Source organism: Orbicella faveolata, unplaced genomic scaffold, assembly GCF_042242905.1.
Source record: "Orbicella faveolata isolate gen_17 unplaced genomic scaffold, um_ofav_v1 contig_34, whole genome shotgun sequence".
Classification (NCBI taxonomy): Eukaryota; Metazoa; Cnidaria; class Anthozoa; order Scleractinia; family Merulinidae; genus Orbicella; species Orbicella faveolata.
This window is the reverse complement of record NW_028301563.1, coordinates 29,852,442-29,867,824: the sequence shown is the minus strand read 5'-3', so window position 1 is coordinate 29,867,824 and position 15,383 is coordinate 29,852,442. Positions and strand designations below refer to the sequence as shown.

Genomic DNA, 15,383 nt, shown 5'->3' with positions numbered 1-15,383 from the left:
AATTGTGAATTGATTTTCTTAGTTTAGGCTAGAGTTAATTTGATCCAGTTAAGCAGAGCTAACCAAGCTCACCAAGTTTGTAATTTTGACTCTGGAGAGATCAAGGGATTTTAAAATACCTGTTAAGACCCCCTGTCCCAAATGAATGACCATTTGTCCAAGAAGGTTTTAGTTTTCTTCAGCTTCCAATTGCAATATTGTATGCATGCAATTAAAATGTTTATGTTACTGGTACAATAAGTTTTAAAATTATAACAATAAATTGGGTTTTCACAATGCAAACTGGGAATAAAAAGTGTGGAAAGTGGGAAGTTCAGATCCCCTAACTTCCTCTTTCCAGAACTTTTGTTGCTGACTGAACAATGTAATTATATTTCCTGTTGATCTTGAACAAGGCATTCAGTCTACCAGCTGCTGTCCAGGATAGAAATATAAACTGGACTTGAGGTAGTCTTTGTTGAAGATGCTACCTGTGATGCAGGCTACATTGGAGAAAGTGATGGAAATTGAGCCTTCAGTCCAGACCAGTCACACCAAATGGATGCATCCATGCCTTTAACTGTTGTAGAAACCTCTCTACTGCAGTTAATATTTGTGCCCAGTGGACCATTCTGGGGGGGGGGGATTCATCTAAAATGGGGGGGGGGTGAGTGAGGCAGGGAGAGAGAAAGGGAGGAAGGAAAGGTGTGACTACTATAAATCAACAGATATTACTGATCATGACTTGTGTTACATAGCTTTGTTGAGTCAGACTAAGAAGAGAGCATTCAAAATTCAGCTGGTAAAATGCCAGTGTTAAGGCTGGGATGGAGCATCATTCATCCAGATTAACAAAACACGATTTCGCTTATCTGGTTATGGGCTACCTCTAGGCCCCTCTTTGGGCAACTGGCCGAGGACCCAGAGGACCCTGGGTAGGAGATTGGTCTTGCGTGACTATGTACCGTACTAAGGAGAGCGTGACATGCTGTGGTAAGATATCTTCGAATATCTGTTCCGCACAAGAGTAGACTTTCTGTGCGTCGTGCCAAGTGAGAGAGAAATCGGCCATAAGATGCTGTTGATTTTGCTCGTAGCGATCTGTGGTATGTTCCGTGGGACTGCAGGTCAGTTATGCATTTGATGCTATTTCAAAAGCTTCCGCCCAGCTTTCGATATCGGCGGGGAGACCGGCGGCTTGGGGCGCTGAGAATAGCGATGTCTTAATACAGATTAATAACATGCCTGCACTGGAAGGGCATTCCCAAATGGGAGCAACTTCAGAATACCCGGCCTCTTTATTTACATGTGCCGGTGTGCTTTGAAGAACGAGGTATATAACAATAGTTGCTATTCTTATTCAACAACCACATGTTTACTTCTGAGCGGACCCACTTGAAAATGTTGGGCAATCTACCTCGATTAATGAAAAGCTGGGGCAACAAGACTCTTAGCTTGCATGATAAACAAGCACACCGGCACATGCAAATAAAGTGGCCGGGTATTCTGAAATTGCTCCACTTGAGATCAAAGGGTTTTACAAATACATGCAGAGACGGTTGCGCAATGTGGTCTAGATAAAAAGACCAATATGAAATTTCAGCCAAATTTCTGTCCGATATTTAAATAAACAGGGGTAATGTGGTGTAAAAAAGACCATGAATTAGGATATATTACGATAATGTATCAAGGACGCTCTCCGAAAGAAAGGATGGATAGCGCGAAATGTTTATTTTTTCCAATTTTTCCGTCGTCAATTAACCGCAATTTCTTTTGTTAATTCTGTGTTACTGTTTACGACAACTCTTTCTTGTATTAAAATCGCACGCCTGATTTCACACGATAAATCTGTTGAAATTGTTTCACCTTTCCTCAAAACGCATGATCAGTGACAGATGATAAAATTTAGTTCAATTCATTACATCCTTTGATGTCGATGTAACTCTTCAAGATGCTCGAAAATCACTGTCGTCAAATCTGTTGAATGTTTATTTTCCTGAGCACAATAAAATCTTTGTGGTCGTCATTTGCAACTTTCGTCACGTGACAAAAGTCACTGAAACGCGGAAGTATTGATGGTCGTAAAGTTCCCGAGTTAGCATCCTACATACCTTTGTTGGGTACCTTCCTTCCCTCCCTCCCGGGGGTAGAGTAGAGTGTCCACAGCCTCTCTATTTTGCAACGCACTCGGAAGAAAAAGAGAGCGCGAAAGCACGTGGGGGTGGAGGCGCGGACCGCAAAGGTGCCGTGCCAAAGCGAGCCAAGCGCCCACCCCCTACCCCCTTAAGTCTCCCGTTTTGCGCTGTCGTCTAGTTCAGTCGCGATTCTATCCGTGCGTTCAACGATCGAATAAAGGTACGAGAAAATAGAGTGCTGTAAACAGTTTGGGAAGTGGAGGGGGGGGGGGGGGGGGGTTTGCGGCTGGGGGCTTTTACTCGTCCAATATGTCTTTGTATCGTTGTTATACTTGGTGCAATCTTTGTTGTAACTGTTTTCCAGGTTCTACCCAAGATGAGATCAACTACTTGGCGTCAAACATGGAGGTGCGCTACGATGTCCTCAGCAACCTTCTTCCGATTCCAAACGGATCCTTCCCTACTTTCTTGTCACAGATTACTCTCACTAACAAGGGAAGTCTCCCCATACGACACGGAAATTGGGCTGTGTACTTCTGTAACATCAGGCTTGTTGAATCGGAACACTTGAAACACAACCCCACTGGGTACGTCATCCCGGGGAATTTCGGGATCAAATTCACCCACATCAACGGATGCCTTCACAAGTTCGAAACAACGAGTGATTTCAAAGAAATAGCTGCAGGCGATTCTTTCACGTTCAAGTTCAAGGCAGACCATTGGTCCGTTGCCCGGACGGATGTCATGCCTAGATGGTATCTCTCCGCGGTGGGAAGTACCCCACGGGTAATAAAAAACACAGATGACGAAGAGTTGAGTTTTGTTGGCAAGTTTGATACCAAAGCAAAATGGAAACGTTCTGAAAACGACGTGTACGATCCATACACGCCAGCAAAACGATACAGCGCGGACTTCATTTCAGATTTAGAGATTGCGCCGAATGACGTCATCCCTACCCCGGTGGAAATGGACATTGATAAAAACAGTGGTGTGACTATTACGTCAGCGTGGACAGTGTATATTCAGGCAGGATTAGAAAACGAAGCTGCTCCACTGAAAGGTATGTTCTGGTATATTTGCGTCACACAATCATCCTGTCGGGGAAGGTGGATTGCGTGACCACCTTAAAGGTCGCAGCTGGCACAGGCAAAGATGTGAGGTAGCTTTGAGCGATTTCACAAACAAGGAGCTTCATCTACACTACAGGGGATCCCCGTTAATACGGTCACTAACGAGGGTCAAATTTCATGATTAGTCTAAATTGAGTGAAGTATTAACGAACGTATCACGACTGCACTTCTAAACAACTGTTCTTAATTTATAAGTAAGGCCCGGTTCATAGGTCGCATTTCTGCCGTGTCGAATTCAATTCAATTAAGTGCGGCAGAAATGCGACTGTCGATTCATACGTCGCACTTGTGTCGAATTTAATTCAGAATTAATACTGTCGGGTATGTCGGTCAGCGGAAAATGTTTTTAAACGTAGAGTATTCAATATGGCGGACGAAAATACTGAGCGACGAAGGACTTTAATTTTGCGAAAAATTGTCCGCCAATGGAACGGGAAGGAGGAGGCTGACAATGAAGCCGTATGTGTTGCAATATGTTCAGGTTGCATTGGGTCGAGAATGGCCAAGTTTCTCCTTTTTCTTTGGCGGGAAAACATTTACGCGTGCTCAATAAATTATCAGACTCTCGTTACAAACCAAAGACGTCAACAAACCTAAACGTATACCATTTATAACTACCTTCAATCCATCACTCCCTCACATCTCTAACATCATTAAAAAACATTACAATTTGTTGCTCTCTTCTAACCGCTGCAAAAACGTTTTTCAGCATTTGCCTGTTGTAGCTTTCAGACGCTCCCTTAACCTTCGTGACTTACTAGTTACAGCTAAACTCTCTTCTAATTCTTCTAATCCCCAACTACCTTCTGATTCTTTCCGTTGTGGCAAAAACTGTGCTACTTGTTCCTACATTTCTCACGGACTTACTACATGTACCTTCTTTTCTACCGGGGAAACGCGCGCCATAAAATCCAACCTGACCTGTGACACTAAAAACCTCATCTACATGATTCAATGTAACCGCTGTAATTTACAATACATAGGAGAGACGAAACGACGATTAAAAGACCGATTTAATGAACACCGCCGTACCATAGATAACCCTAACAACAAATCTAAACCTACTACAGCCGCCGAACATTTCCTGTCCTCTCCTAACCACACTGCTAACGACATGCAATCAATCCCCATCGAAAAAATCGTTTCTAACCGAGACTCTATCCGCAAGGCCAGGAAAGCTTTTTTAACTGATTCAAAAAGGCAGAACAATTGATCCTAATGGTCTGAACATCCGCGAAGAAACATATTAATCGTTTCCATTTGTTTTCTTTTATTATGTTCTTTTATCATGTTATTTTATTTTACCGTATGCTTATCTTCAATTTACACTATCAATTACTTTTGCGTATTTCCGGTATGACGTAAATATCGGCTACATAAAAACACGCACCAATGTAAAATCTTCCATTGTACCTGAAGAAGGTTGGTTTGGCCAGCCGAAATATAGTACACCTTCAAAAAATCATTCTACGTTGTGTCGGTTTTTGCTTTTGTATTCTTCAATAAATTAACATAATGTCTGCATTAGATTCGACACGGCAGAAATTCGACGTCTGAATCGGTGTCGCATTTCTGTCGGATAATGCGACAAGCCCAGTCAAACGTGCGGCAGAAATGCGGCAGCCGATTCAGACGTCGAATTTCTGTCGAATTTAATTCGTTGAATTGAATTCGACACGGTAGAAATGCGACGTATGAACTGGGCCTAAGTATGCGGAATGCGATATAATGTTTTAGAAAAGAACGTTCAGTAAGTACATACAATATTAACAATTATCAAAAAAATGAGCATAACTGGTTTGAGTGGTCGTATAAACGGGCGAAATTATAAAGGATTATACAGGTTGAAATTTTAGAATGTGGCCGTTGGCCATATTAAGGCTACCGTATACCTTCAGGGGTGTCTCGCGTCCAAGCGATGTAGCGCGTCCGGCGGTAGATACCTAAACCCCTATATCAAATTAAAGCTTATAGAGCTGGCTATCAAACTATACCAAGAATCTTGAAATGAAATGAATTGCCGATTTTTTCAGGACCACTAAATGCGAGCGTCCTAATCACCTTTTGGAAGCTACAAGTCAAAGCGAATTTTGTTTTTCGCCAATTTTTTTTTTTTTTCCTCCGGTTTAAGGACAAAAAGCGCTAAAAAAGCGTGTCTGCGTTTTGCCATATTCAATTGCAGTAAAAAGTTACAGAAAATTTTCGAAATAGGATTTAAAAAATGTGAAGTGATCGTACAAAAATCGCTCTCGGAGAAAAAATATTTCGAAATAAACAATTCGCAGACATGTTTTTGTTTATCATATGTTAATCTAGCTACTGTCCAAATTTGAGGGCAATCGAAGAAATTCCCGTTCTAACTCTTCAAAGTGTCTGCTTCAAGCGAAAAAATTTATTCGAGAAAACGACGCTGAGAAAAATCTCTTGCTTCGCAAACAAACTCCGCCCACAAACGCCTTCAGCGGGATTCTCAGATCACTGAGCCAATCAGCGTTTGGAAAGTTTTTTCTCGCGGTGAAATTTACGCGCGAATCTCCTAAACACCCTTGTGTTTCGCAATGCACTCAAGGCGGAGAGATAATTTTTCTGTAGCTCGGTTTTTCTTGAAGCTGCAGTCTGGCAAAATGGGGAAGATGAAAAAGGATACGAACGCTAGAGTGGCTGGGCGAAGAAAACAAACAAAAGAAAGCGCGGCGGAGCAAATGTGCATGGATAATATTCCAATGGATCTCAATGAGTCCAACGATTAATCGGTATCGGACTCAACAGACGAGTCACTGTAAAAATCCCTGTTATCGCTGTCAAGTTCCCAAATTTTTACAGAACCTTTCTCTTCTCTTGACTCGATCTGTTTGCCCGCTTGATACGATAGCCATAGCTTCATCCGCGAGGTCAATTTTCGCTTCTTCACTCCGAGATGTATTTTCATTCGTTCTTCGCTGTTTTCGCTTTTTCGAACTGGTCCACGGAGTTTTCCGTGGTCCATGTTTACTTATAACTTAATAGAATTACACCTAATACGAAAAATGCTTGGATTAACAATGCTGATCAACTGAGTAGAGGTGAGTAGCCAGCCAATTCGTGGTATCCATATAGGTGATATTCCCGCGAAAGTCGTCTCGGTTGATTGCATACGCGTTATAGGGCTGTCAATCAAGAGGGAACTTTTACTTCCGGCCATAACGTAAAACCTCCATTTCTCCGCCAATATTTAGCTTTTTTTTCAATTTTTTTTTTTTTTTTCAGAAATTAGAGATTACTCTTCGACCACCTTAACGGGGTTTTCTTATAAGAAAATGTATGGGCGTTTCGCCAGGACAAAATAAAGTGTGACCGTATTAACGAGGTGAACGTAAAGCGGGATTCCGCTGTATTTTCTTCAGTTGTGTGAGTTAGTTTACATCTTTGTAGCTTCTTCGCAGTGGCAGGTTGGTTCGTCACGCAACGCATCTCCAACTTAACAGAGAGTAACAATGCGTGACTATCTAGATAACTGCTGCGTGACATGGATTCTGAATATCCCAGTATCTTGTGATTACTGTCGTTTGTTTTGTTTTTGTGACAGACAAACTCAAGCTCAAAGTATCTTCGTCTTCACCCAAAGACACTAAAGCAATCAAACTCATTAAAGGTGACGTTGATGTGCCTGCAAATGGAGGTCAGCAATTTGCCGGTACAGATGAATGGTACGGTCTGGTGGTTGACTCTTCCAAGGAGCTCATCACGATTACTGGAAAGGGCCCCGCAGGGGTATTCTATGGCGTACAGACCCTTCTGGCGTTGAGGAACTCTAAAGGGAGGGTCCCTAAAGTGTCAATTAAAGATGCACCGAGGTACTCTTACCGGGGAATGCACCTCGATGTTGCCCGGAACTTTAAAACGAAGGAGCACGTGTTTAAGTTATTAGACGCAATGGCGATGTACAAGCTCAACAAATTTCATTTCCACCTCACTGATGACGAAGGCTGGAGGCTTGAAATCCCCGGATTACCGGAACTTACTGAGGTAAAAAGTAAAATGGTTAATTCCTTGCCTCGTGACCTATCAGGGTTAACTTTAGTTCCCATAGGATGAAGCACCCGAGAGTTTTTGCTTCCTCGCATGAATGGAATGCCAGTCATCACCAGCTACCTCTCGGTTTTATGTTAACTTGTTACCCTACGAAAACACTTCGCCTGCATGTTACACTGATATGCTATACTGTGCAAAGTTTGCGCAAATTAGGTTACACGAATCATCACCAAGATTAGCAGCACTCAGTGACGTTCATTTGTCTTTTTAAACGGGTTCTGTGACGGGACCTTTTGGTCAGTGAGGGTCTCCCAGGGGCGGTCTTTGTTCCCTTGTTCCCTTCCAAAATTGCCCTATGTTCCCATGTTCCCGCACATTTTCGTTAATTGTTCGCCTTTGTAATTTTTCGAATTTTGTTCCCCTGTTCCCAAAAAATGGCTAATGTTCCCCTGTTCCCTTCGATGTTTTGCCAATGTTCCCTTGTTCCCCAAAAACCCCTGGGAGACCCTCGTCAGTGAAAGTGGAATCTAAAATTGTGATTTAATATGTTCTTTCGCACTCGAAACGCATCTAGAGTACTGAGATGAAGATATTACGTTTTAAAATCAAAATGTGTATTTACTCGTATAATTTTGTCCACAGTCTCGTCAGTTTCGTCAAATTTGCCATGTTTGACAAAATTTCCACAGTTTCTCAAATCTCGTCAAATCTGCCATTTTTTGCACTGGACGCATTTTTGGACATATTTGAATATGGTTACGTTTTCAATGATGTCAACATTTCCCTTCTTTTGGAGTCCTGCTCTTGTTTTGAACTTTTGCCGGACTTGTCGTTGTCCTGAAGTAAGAGCGTGAAACTCAAACAAGAGGAGAATTACCTCGTTAGAATTGACAGAAGTTAAACCCTAGTTCTCTTTTTAACACCTACCCTTATACGCTGTTAATCTGGATCTCAAATTGAAAATAAAAACTTGCTCAAATCTTAAAGAGAGTCAAGAGAATTTTCGCTCTTTTGAGAGGAAGACAGTGCCAGCTGTATGATCCAGAGCTCGTTTCATTCTGCTTTATATATTACGAAGGTTTAAAACATAATGTCCATTGTTTCTGTCGAAACTAACAAATAAATAAGAAATTTTTAACGCTTGTTGTTGTTGTTATCGTAGGTGGGAAGCAAACGTTGCTTTGACTTGCAACACAAGAGGTGTATTCTGTCACAACTCGGCTCAGGCCCCGAAGCGTCCACCTCGGGTTCAGGCCACTACTCGGTCCAGGACTACAAGATGATACTTGAATACGCCAAAGCGCGTCATATTCAGGTTATTCCTGAATTTGACATGCCAGGGCACGGAAATGCCGCAATCAAAGCGATGCTGGCGCGATATGACAAATTATCAGCCCAGGGGGATAACGCTGGGGCTGAGAAATACCTCTTATCAGAAGCCAGTGATACGTCCCAGTATTTATCGGTGCAATATTATACGGATGACGCCATTAACCCTTGCATAGAGTCCACGTACACCTTTATTGAGCACCTGGTCGAGGCCGTCGTGGGCATTCACAAAGACATACAACCGCTGACCGTTTACCATTTTGGCGGAGACGAGGTTGCGCACGGTGCTTGGACCAATTCTACCGCTTGCAAAGATCTCGCGCGGGAGCTGGAACTTAACACTTCAAATGGCAAAGTCGTGGATGAGTTGAAAGATTACTTTGTTCGGCGGGTTTCCAACATCACGGCAAATCACAGCCTTGAATTGGCTGGATGGGAGGATGGCCTCATGAGTTTTAAAGATGTCCCGTATGACCGCAAGCTGCTGAGGAACCCGCGGGTGTATGGGTACGCGTGGAATAACATCTGGGAATGGGGGAGCGGAAAGCGAGCGTACGAACTAGCCAATGCTGGATTCGAGGTAAGCGTTTATGAGAACTTTCGCGAGGAAAATTGGAGTAACAAGGCAACTAAATCCTGCGTCGTGATTGGCTGTCTGTGTTTCCATCGAGTTGTAGAAACACGATTTTTAACCAATCAGCATGCATATTTTCTGAGGACTGTTTTCTAATAAAATATAAAACATAAAGCAAGGTTACAATTTTTTGTTAATTGCAAACTGACCACTGGTGCCTCGACATTTATTTCGTTTTGCCCTTTCTACTGAACTGACGACGCATGCATGCATACCACGAAATACAGAAGTTGAATGCAAAGCCAACTTTAAACGAGTAGATTTACAAAAAGAAAATAACACCATTAAAATTAAAGGAAATGAAAGAGAATACCTAACACTGATCAAATTTTGCTAGAGTTTTAACTAAGCGGGCTATTTGCATTTTCTGATTGGCGAGAAAATTCGTTCGACCGTCGAGATTATAGAGCTCGAATTTTCCCATTGGAATTTTTAAAGCTAACTAACAATGACTGTTGTACTAATGAGGGTCATGAGGTGATGGTTGATGAGGCCTAAGGCCGAATCAACTATCACCAACTATTACCTCTTCTTATTGGTTGAACTGATCACGAGAAGCGATAGTATTCATCCGCGGAGAGACACTATCAGCCCACAGTGCCCGTCCGAGGAAAATACCCGGATGGATAGTACTCGTCTGTGAATTTTTTCTGTAAACAAGCGTGCTTGTAGAAAATAAACAATTGAAATTGTATTAAGTGGATTTTTGTTTTTGTTTTTCAAATTTTACATTTGGCTTTCACAGCTTTTATCTAAAAAAGTTGAAAATAATTCAATATGATTTTTGAACTGGCGCGCGGAAGAAAATTTAGTGGTGAACAATAAAGACAATAGAGTGTTTCTGTCTCGGAACTATCGGTCTGATAGTTGCCCCTTGGACATTTGGTGTTTGAATAGCGAATAATCTAATTGTTTTAGTAGAATTCTAACTTAAATTTTCTTCAAATAACGATTCTAATTATTTCTGGTGTTAGTATTAAACTTTATGCTAAGGAAATTCCCGCGGACTGAAATGTGAATTTGACATTTGCAGTTGTGTGCGCGCGCTTATCAGTTTCTTTCAAGAATCTCGCGCTTTTTTAATTCAAGAAACCGTAAATGTCCCCTTTTAGTTTTCTCAGGAATTTGATTATCCATTTGTTTGAAATGTTGTTTTAAAACTTCGGAGAAGAGAGGAAACATTGCAAAGAAAATTTAGTGGTGAACTATAATGGCTGATAGTGTGCAGGGGCTCAGCCAATCAGATTGCAGCATTTGCATAAGTATACTAGTGCGATTCTACTAATCCGCAACTTTTTCTTTCTGGATTCAGAAATTTCCCCGTCCACACGTAGCGTATTCAAATCGAATTCGTCTGTCCTCACGCATCCGGTGGTATCCGGATTCACTCTCGAGAAAGTAGGCCTAAACGTTGTGCCGCCATATTGGTTTATTGTTCGGTAAGAGGCTGGACACGATTTTGCTACGTCATCGGATTCGAAAATATCCGGATTCACCTTCCACACGATATCGGATTCGTTGCGGATTTATTTTTTTCCACTCTAGAGAACGGATTCAAAACTATCCGGACTCGCTGCCGAATTCGCTGCCGAATTCGCTGGATACGTGTGGACCGAAGCCGTATCCGAAAAGAAAAAGTTGCAGATTCAAAAATATCCGGATACGTATGGACCGGGCCTAATAGCGCTTGGGATACAGGTACTGTTACAGGTGTATTTGGATATTTAAAGTCATGCCGCAATAGCTCCTCCCTCAGGGCTTTAGAAAAACTCTCAGAAACGACCCTTGAACAGCATGAACGGAAAACGACGTGGTTTCACTTCTGTGACTTCATTCTCGTCCTCAGAGACCGCGCTCCATTTGGTCAGCACCAAGAATCGCGACCTGTGACACTGACCAAAAGGAGCGCAGCCTCTGGGGACGACATACATACATACATACATACATTGTTTTATTTTTTTAATTTTTGTTTTCAAATTAAAATTACAATTATAACATGCCCACGGATAGCTGAGCTAATCTAGGCGGGTCATGGTTACACGAATTATTAATATACAACTAGGTACAACTAAATACAACTGAAGGCAACAAGAAAACTAAAGAGACTAAAATTGACAACAATGCCGAGACAACAATGACGAGAATGCTGACTCCTGCTCAGAAACCTTTGCACATGCGTCGTGTTGACTGTGAAACCTGGATTGCGACTTCCGGTTGCCGTCCGTTAATCAAAAGCGTCTGGACGTTGGCTTGGTTGTTCGTAAGGGTGTCAATGCTAGCCCAGGATTAAAAGTTAACCGGACTATAGTTTTTCTGACATAAAAATGTTTTTCACTGCTTATGTTTTGTATAGCTTCAGATTATTCAAACTCAAAACTGAAGGATAAACACTGATATAAACAGAAAATTTCACCAAAAAGTTATAAAACTGAAAGCGAAATTCTCGCTAATCCCGTGCTTAACTTGTCTATTTACGTTTCACCGCAAAGCAACATTGTTCAATTTTGTAGGTGATTATGTCCCAGGCCACTCACTTGTATTTCGACCACCCGTACGAGCCTGACCCAGAGGAGCGTGGTTTCTACTGGGCCACAAGGTTTACTGATACTCGAAAAGTGTTTAGTTTCATGCCAGATGATTTGTTTGCCAATGTCGAAACCAAACGAAGCGGTGAACCGCTGACCAGGGAAGAACTGTGTTCGGATCCCGGAATGTGCGCTAACTTGACGAAGAAGGAGAATATTGTAGGTAAGAGACTGGGCTTGAATAATGATTGAAAAGTGCAGGCTAAATTTAGTGAGTGTCCCCAATTAGTGCATACCAGTGCGAAATATACCATTACCCTTAGCCAGACCAGACCGCAGACTGACTGCGAACCATTAGGCGCCCGCTCCTCCGATTTGCAAACTTAGCGAGACTTCAGGTTGATCTCTATATTTCCTATCTTGCTTCGTTAGGAATGCAAGGTCACCTATGGTCAGAAACAGTACGCACCGCTGACCAAATGAGCGCCATGATCTTTCCTCGCGTGATAGCAATGGCTGAACGCGCATGGCATAGAGCATCATGGGAAGACATCACTAATAAGAAAGAGAGAGACCTCAAGAGGACGGACGACTGGGTGAAGTTTGCGAACACACTGGGCTACAGAGAACTGGGGCGACTGGACGAAATGGGCGTAGCGTATCACGTGGCACCACCTGGAGCGCGGTGAGATAATCCTATCTGGTGATAACTTTCTAACTTCTCTCTACGTTTTGGTAGACAAATTCAAGAAAGCGATAGGAGAAACAAGTTCTTAATCATTTCATGTAGGCGATACTTTTTGATTTAAGACTAAATTACAACGAGAAGAACACTTTAGGAAACGCACAGAAACCCCCAACAGTGTAGTGAATTTTGATAGAGCAACTCAGTCGGGAGCCTGCTATTGCGTCTTGAACCAGAAACCCGACTCTAGCTTACAAGGGAGAAGACACAAGTTGATTATTTTTTACAAAATACGAACTTCTTTCCCATTGGACAGCAGGGTTGGCCGAGTAGTGAGAGCGCTCGCCTCCCACCAATGTGGTCTGGGTTCGATTCCGGCCCGGTGTCATATGTGGGTCGGTGTTTGTTGTTGGTTCTCGCCTTGCTCCGAGGGTTTTTCTCCATGTACCCCGGTTTTCTTCTATTCACAAAACCCAGCATCTGTAAATTCCAATTCTACCAGGAATGGGGATGCATGAAAACCAGCAAAGGCTGGTGTGGCTTCCTCTCTAAATATTGTAATTAATTAATTAATTAATTAATTAATTAATTGATTGATTGATTGATTGATTTATCCATTATTTAGTTGGTTAGGTTGATTGACGTTTGTGAAGCCTTTCCATGGTCAATCTCACCGATACATTTTCGTTTCTCTGCAGTATTGATAAAGGTGTGCTAAAGATCGCCAATGTGTTCCCAGGACTTAAGTTCCAGTATTCTACTGATCGTAAAACGTGGAAAAATGTTGAGGATGTGTCAGATTTGGAAGGGGAAATTATGCTGCGAACCAGGTCAGAAAATTCAATGTTGTTTTCATTTTAACTGTTGTTGTTGTTGTTGTAGTCTCAGCTTCCGAATCCACGGGCATCCCAAACTCAATAATTAAAACAGACAAGCAAAGTACAAGCTCTTTATCTTATTGAAAGTAATAAGTTTGATTCCACGTTTGAATTAATTTCTAACCCTAATTCTTTTCAGCGGCGGCGTCAGTTCCGCTTCTCCGTATGGAGAGTGGGGCCGGAAAGTTTAAGTCTCCAAGAAACTTTGCCCCTGCCTCTACCCAAGAACAGTAACCCATCGCCATTCGTTCTTTCTCCACTGCCTACGCCATGTTTCTTTTGGTCTTTCTCTCTTGCGTTTTCCTTCCGGTGCCCATGTTAGTGCAATTCGTGGCAGGGAACTGTTATCCATTCGCAGCACGTGGTCAATCCATGTCCACCTCCTAATCTTCCCCCGTTTTTCTGTCAAACTTGCAGGTCAGCGGATGGCCTTCGTCACAGCAGGCCCATCGACGTCGAAGCTCCATCTAAGCCACCCACTTCTAGCCTCTCTCCACATGTGATGTCACAGTTTATCAATCTTGTCGTCGCAGCCGCAGCTGTCTTGTTATTGTTATGGTAGATGTAGTGTCTACCTGGTGTCCAGGCCCGTTTCAGTAGAACTTATAGTGATGAAGGTTGCAAGAAAATGTAGCTATCATAAAGCTTATCAGCAAAAACACGGGCATGACCGGTAGTGTAGATCGATATACAGAAGTATGGGTAGATGTATAGTATAGGCAGGCACATCTTACCATCCAAAAAAATACATTTGTTTACCCTCAGTAAGTGATTTAGCACATGGGCTAATTGGGCCGAAGATTCAATCTTAGAGAAAAATATGATTACAAACTATACATAGCATAACACGGTTAACCATTCCAACTGGAAGAAACAGTTGAGAACTATCAAATGTCACAATTGACAGTAAATTTTGTAGGACAGACTTTTTCAAACGAAAATGTTTTTTGATCCTTAGAGGTGTGGTAGCTTTTGACACTTGAACACCCTTACCGATACTTAAAGGAGTTACGTCACGGTTTGCACATCTTGAAAAGTCTAGCCCAAAATTTTCAAGTTTGTCGTTTGTAATCCCAGTTAATCTTCTCCATCCTTAAGGATCCATGTTGTCCATGTTCCTTTATGGTTTATTATTATCTCTTTGGTGTTTTTCCATCTTAGTTTATTACGATTTTCAGGTTTTCTTCAATTTAAGGGTAATTTTGCACGTAGCCAAAATATGTTATGTTATTCAAGAGTTGTAGTTACTTCCGTTGCCGGCCTGTGGCCTCTAGTTAAGTCCGAGGCGCCTTGTAGAAGGAGAGCCTATGAATCTATTCATATGACACTTTTCCCATCGTGTACAGTTGCAAGGAAAACACTTGTGTCGTGACAAAACAGAAGATTCCTCTTTTTAATTAAACAAGCGTTCTTTGATACTTTTTTACTTATATTTTATTAATAATAAGCATCAGAATAATATATAGGCCTCTGAATAGAGAGATAGATAGTGGAATGTATTCTAGTGTAACTTATTTGACGCGAGTAGTCTTTTAATATGACAATTGAGAAATAACCGTACAATACACATCGCTGACGTAAGCTTTTCTTTTTTATTAAACACGTCGAAAACAAATTTAACAATGACTGTCTAATTTCCCGCGCGCTGATTGGATTATTTTTATCATCAATAAGAGTACAGACGGATCAAATTTTAATTTATGCAAACTTTCAAGTTCAACTTTCAGCTGTCAAACTGTCAAATTTTTAACCAATGAGATTTTATGTACTTTTTTAAGTAGCCAATCAAAAAGCGAGAAAAGCTATTGACAATGTTCGCGTCATTATGAAGAAAAATCACTTATCTTTGATTACGGTTTACGGTGTCTTTTCCCCTCATTTATTTCCGGCATTTGACCATTTTGGGGTCTTGTTACTTTAAAAAAACAAATTGACCTCAGTTTTTTATGCGTCTGTCCTCTTATTGATGATAAATTACGTCATAACATTGTCAAAGTGTACTGCGGAACCAGTTTGACAATGTTTTCACGAAATTTATCATCTATAAGAGGACAGACGTTTAAAAAACTGACGTCAA

The 15,383-nt window shown here is 41.7% G+C and overlaps 1 protein-coding gene across 2 annotated transcripts; it reads left to right on the top strand.

The window, feature by feature from the left end:
- The first annotated feature begins 941 nt into the window (after positions 1 to 941).
- On the top strand, positions 942 to 15,164 carry LOC110048665 (uncharacterized). Of its 2 annotated transcripts, XM_089271093.1 has the most exons (8): positions 942 to 1,106; positions 2,479 to 3,174; positions 6,810 to 7,249; positions 8,418 to 9,164; positions 11,729 to 11,966; positions 12,176 to 12,428; positions 13,127 to 13,258; positions 13,724 to 15,164. In XM_089271093.1, exons 1-8 carry the CDS (start codon positions 1,055 to 1,057, stop codon positions 13,866 to 13,868), a joined length of 2,703 nt encoding a protein of 900 aa, XP_089127219.1. In that variant the 5' UTR covers positions 942 to 1,054; the 3' UTR covers positions 13,869 to 15,164. The 2 variants fall into 2 exon arrangements, with proteins under 2 accessions (XP_089127219.1, XP_089127218.1); XM_089271092.1 differs by lacking the exon at positions 942 to 1,106 and having other exon boundaries at positions 2,424 to 3,174.
- Positions 15,165 to 15,383: the final 219 nt, after the last annotated feature.

Coding starts and splice junctions, on each gene's coding strand:
- LOC110048665 (XM_089271092.1), top strand. CDS start 2,424: ATGTCTTTGTATCGTTGTTATACTTGGTGCAATCTTTGTTGTAACTGT. Junction 9,165..11,728: donor TAGCCAATGCTGGATTCGAG/GTAAGCGTTTAT, acceptor TCAATTTTGTAG/GTGATTATGTCCCAGGCCAC. Junction 11,967..12,175: donor GAAGAAGGAGAATATTGTAG/GTAAGAGACTGG, acceptor TTGCTTCGTTAG/GAATGCAAGGTCACCTATGG.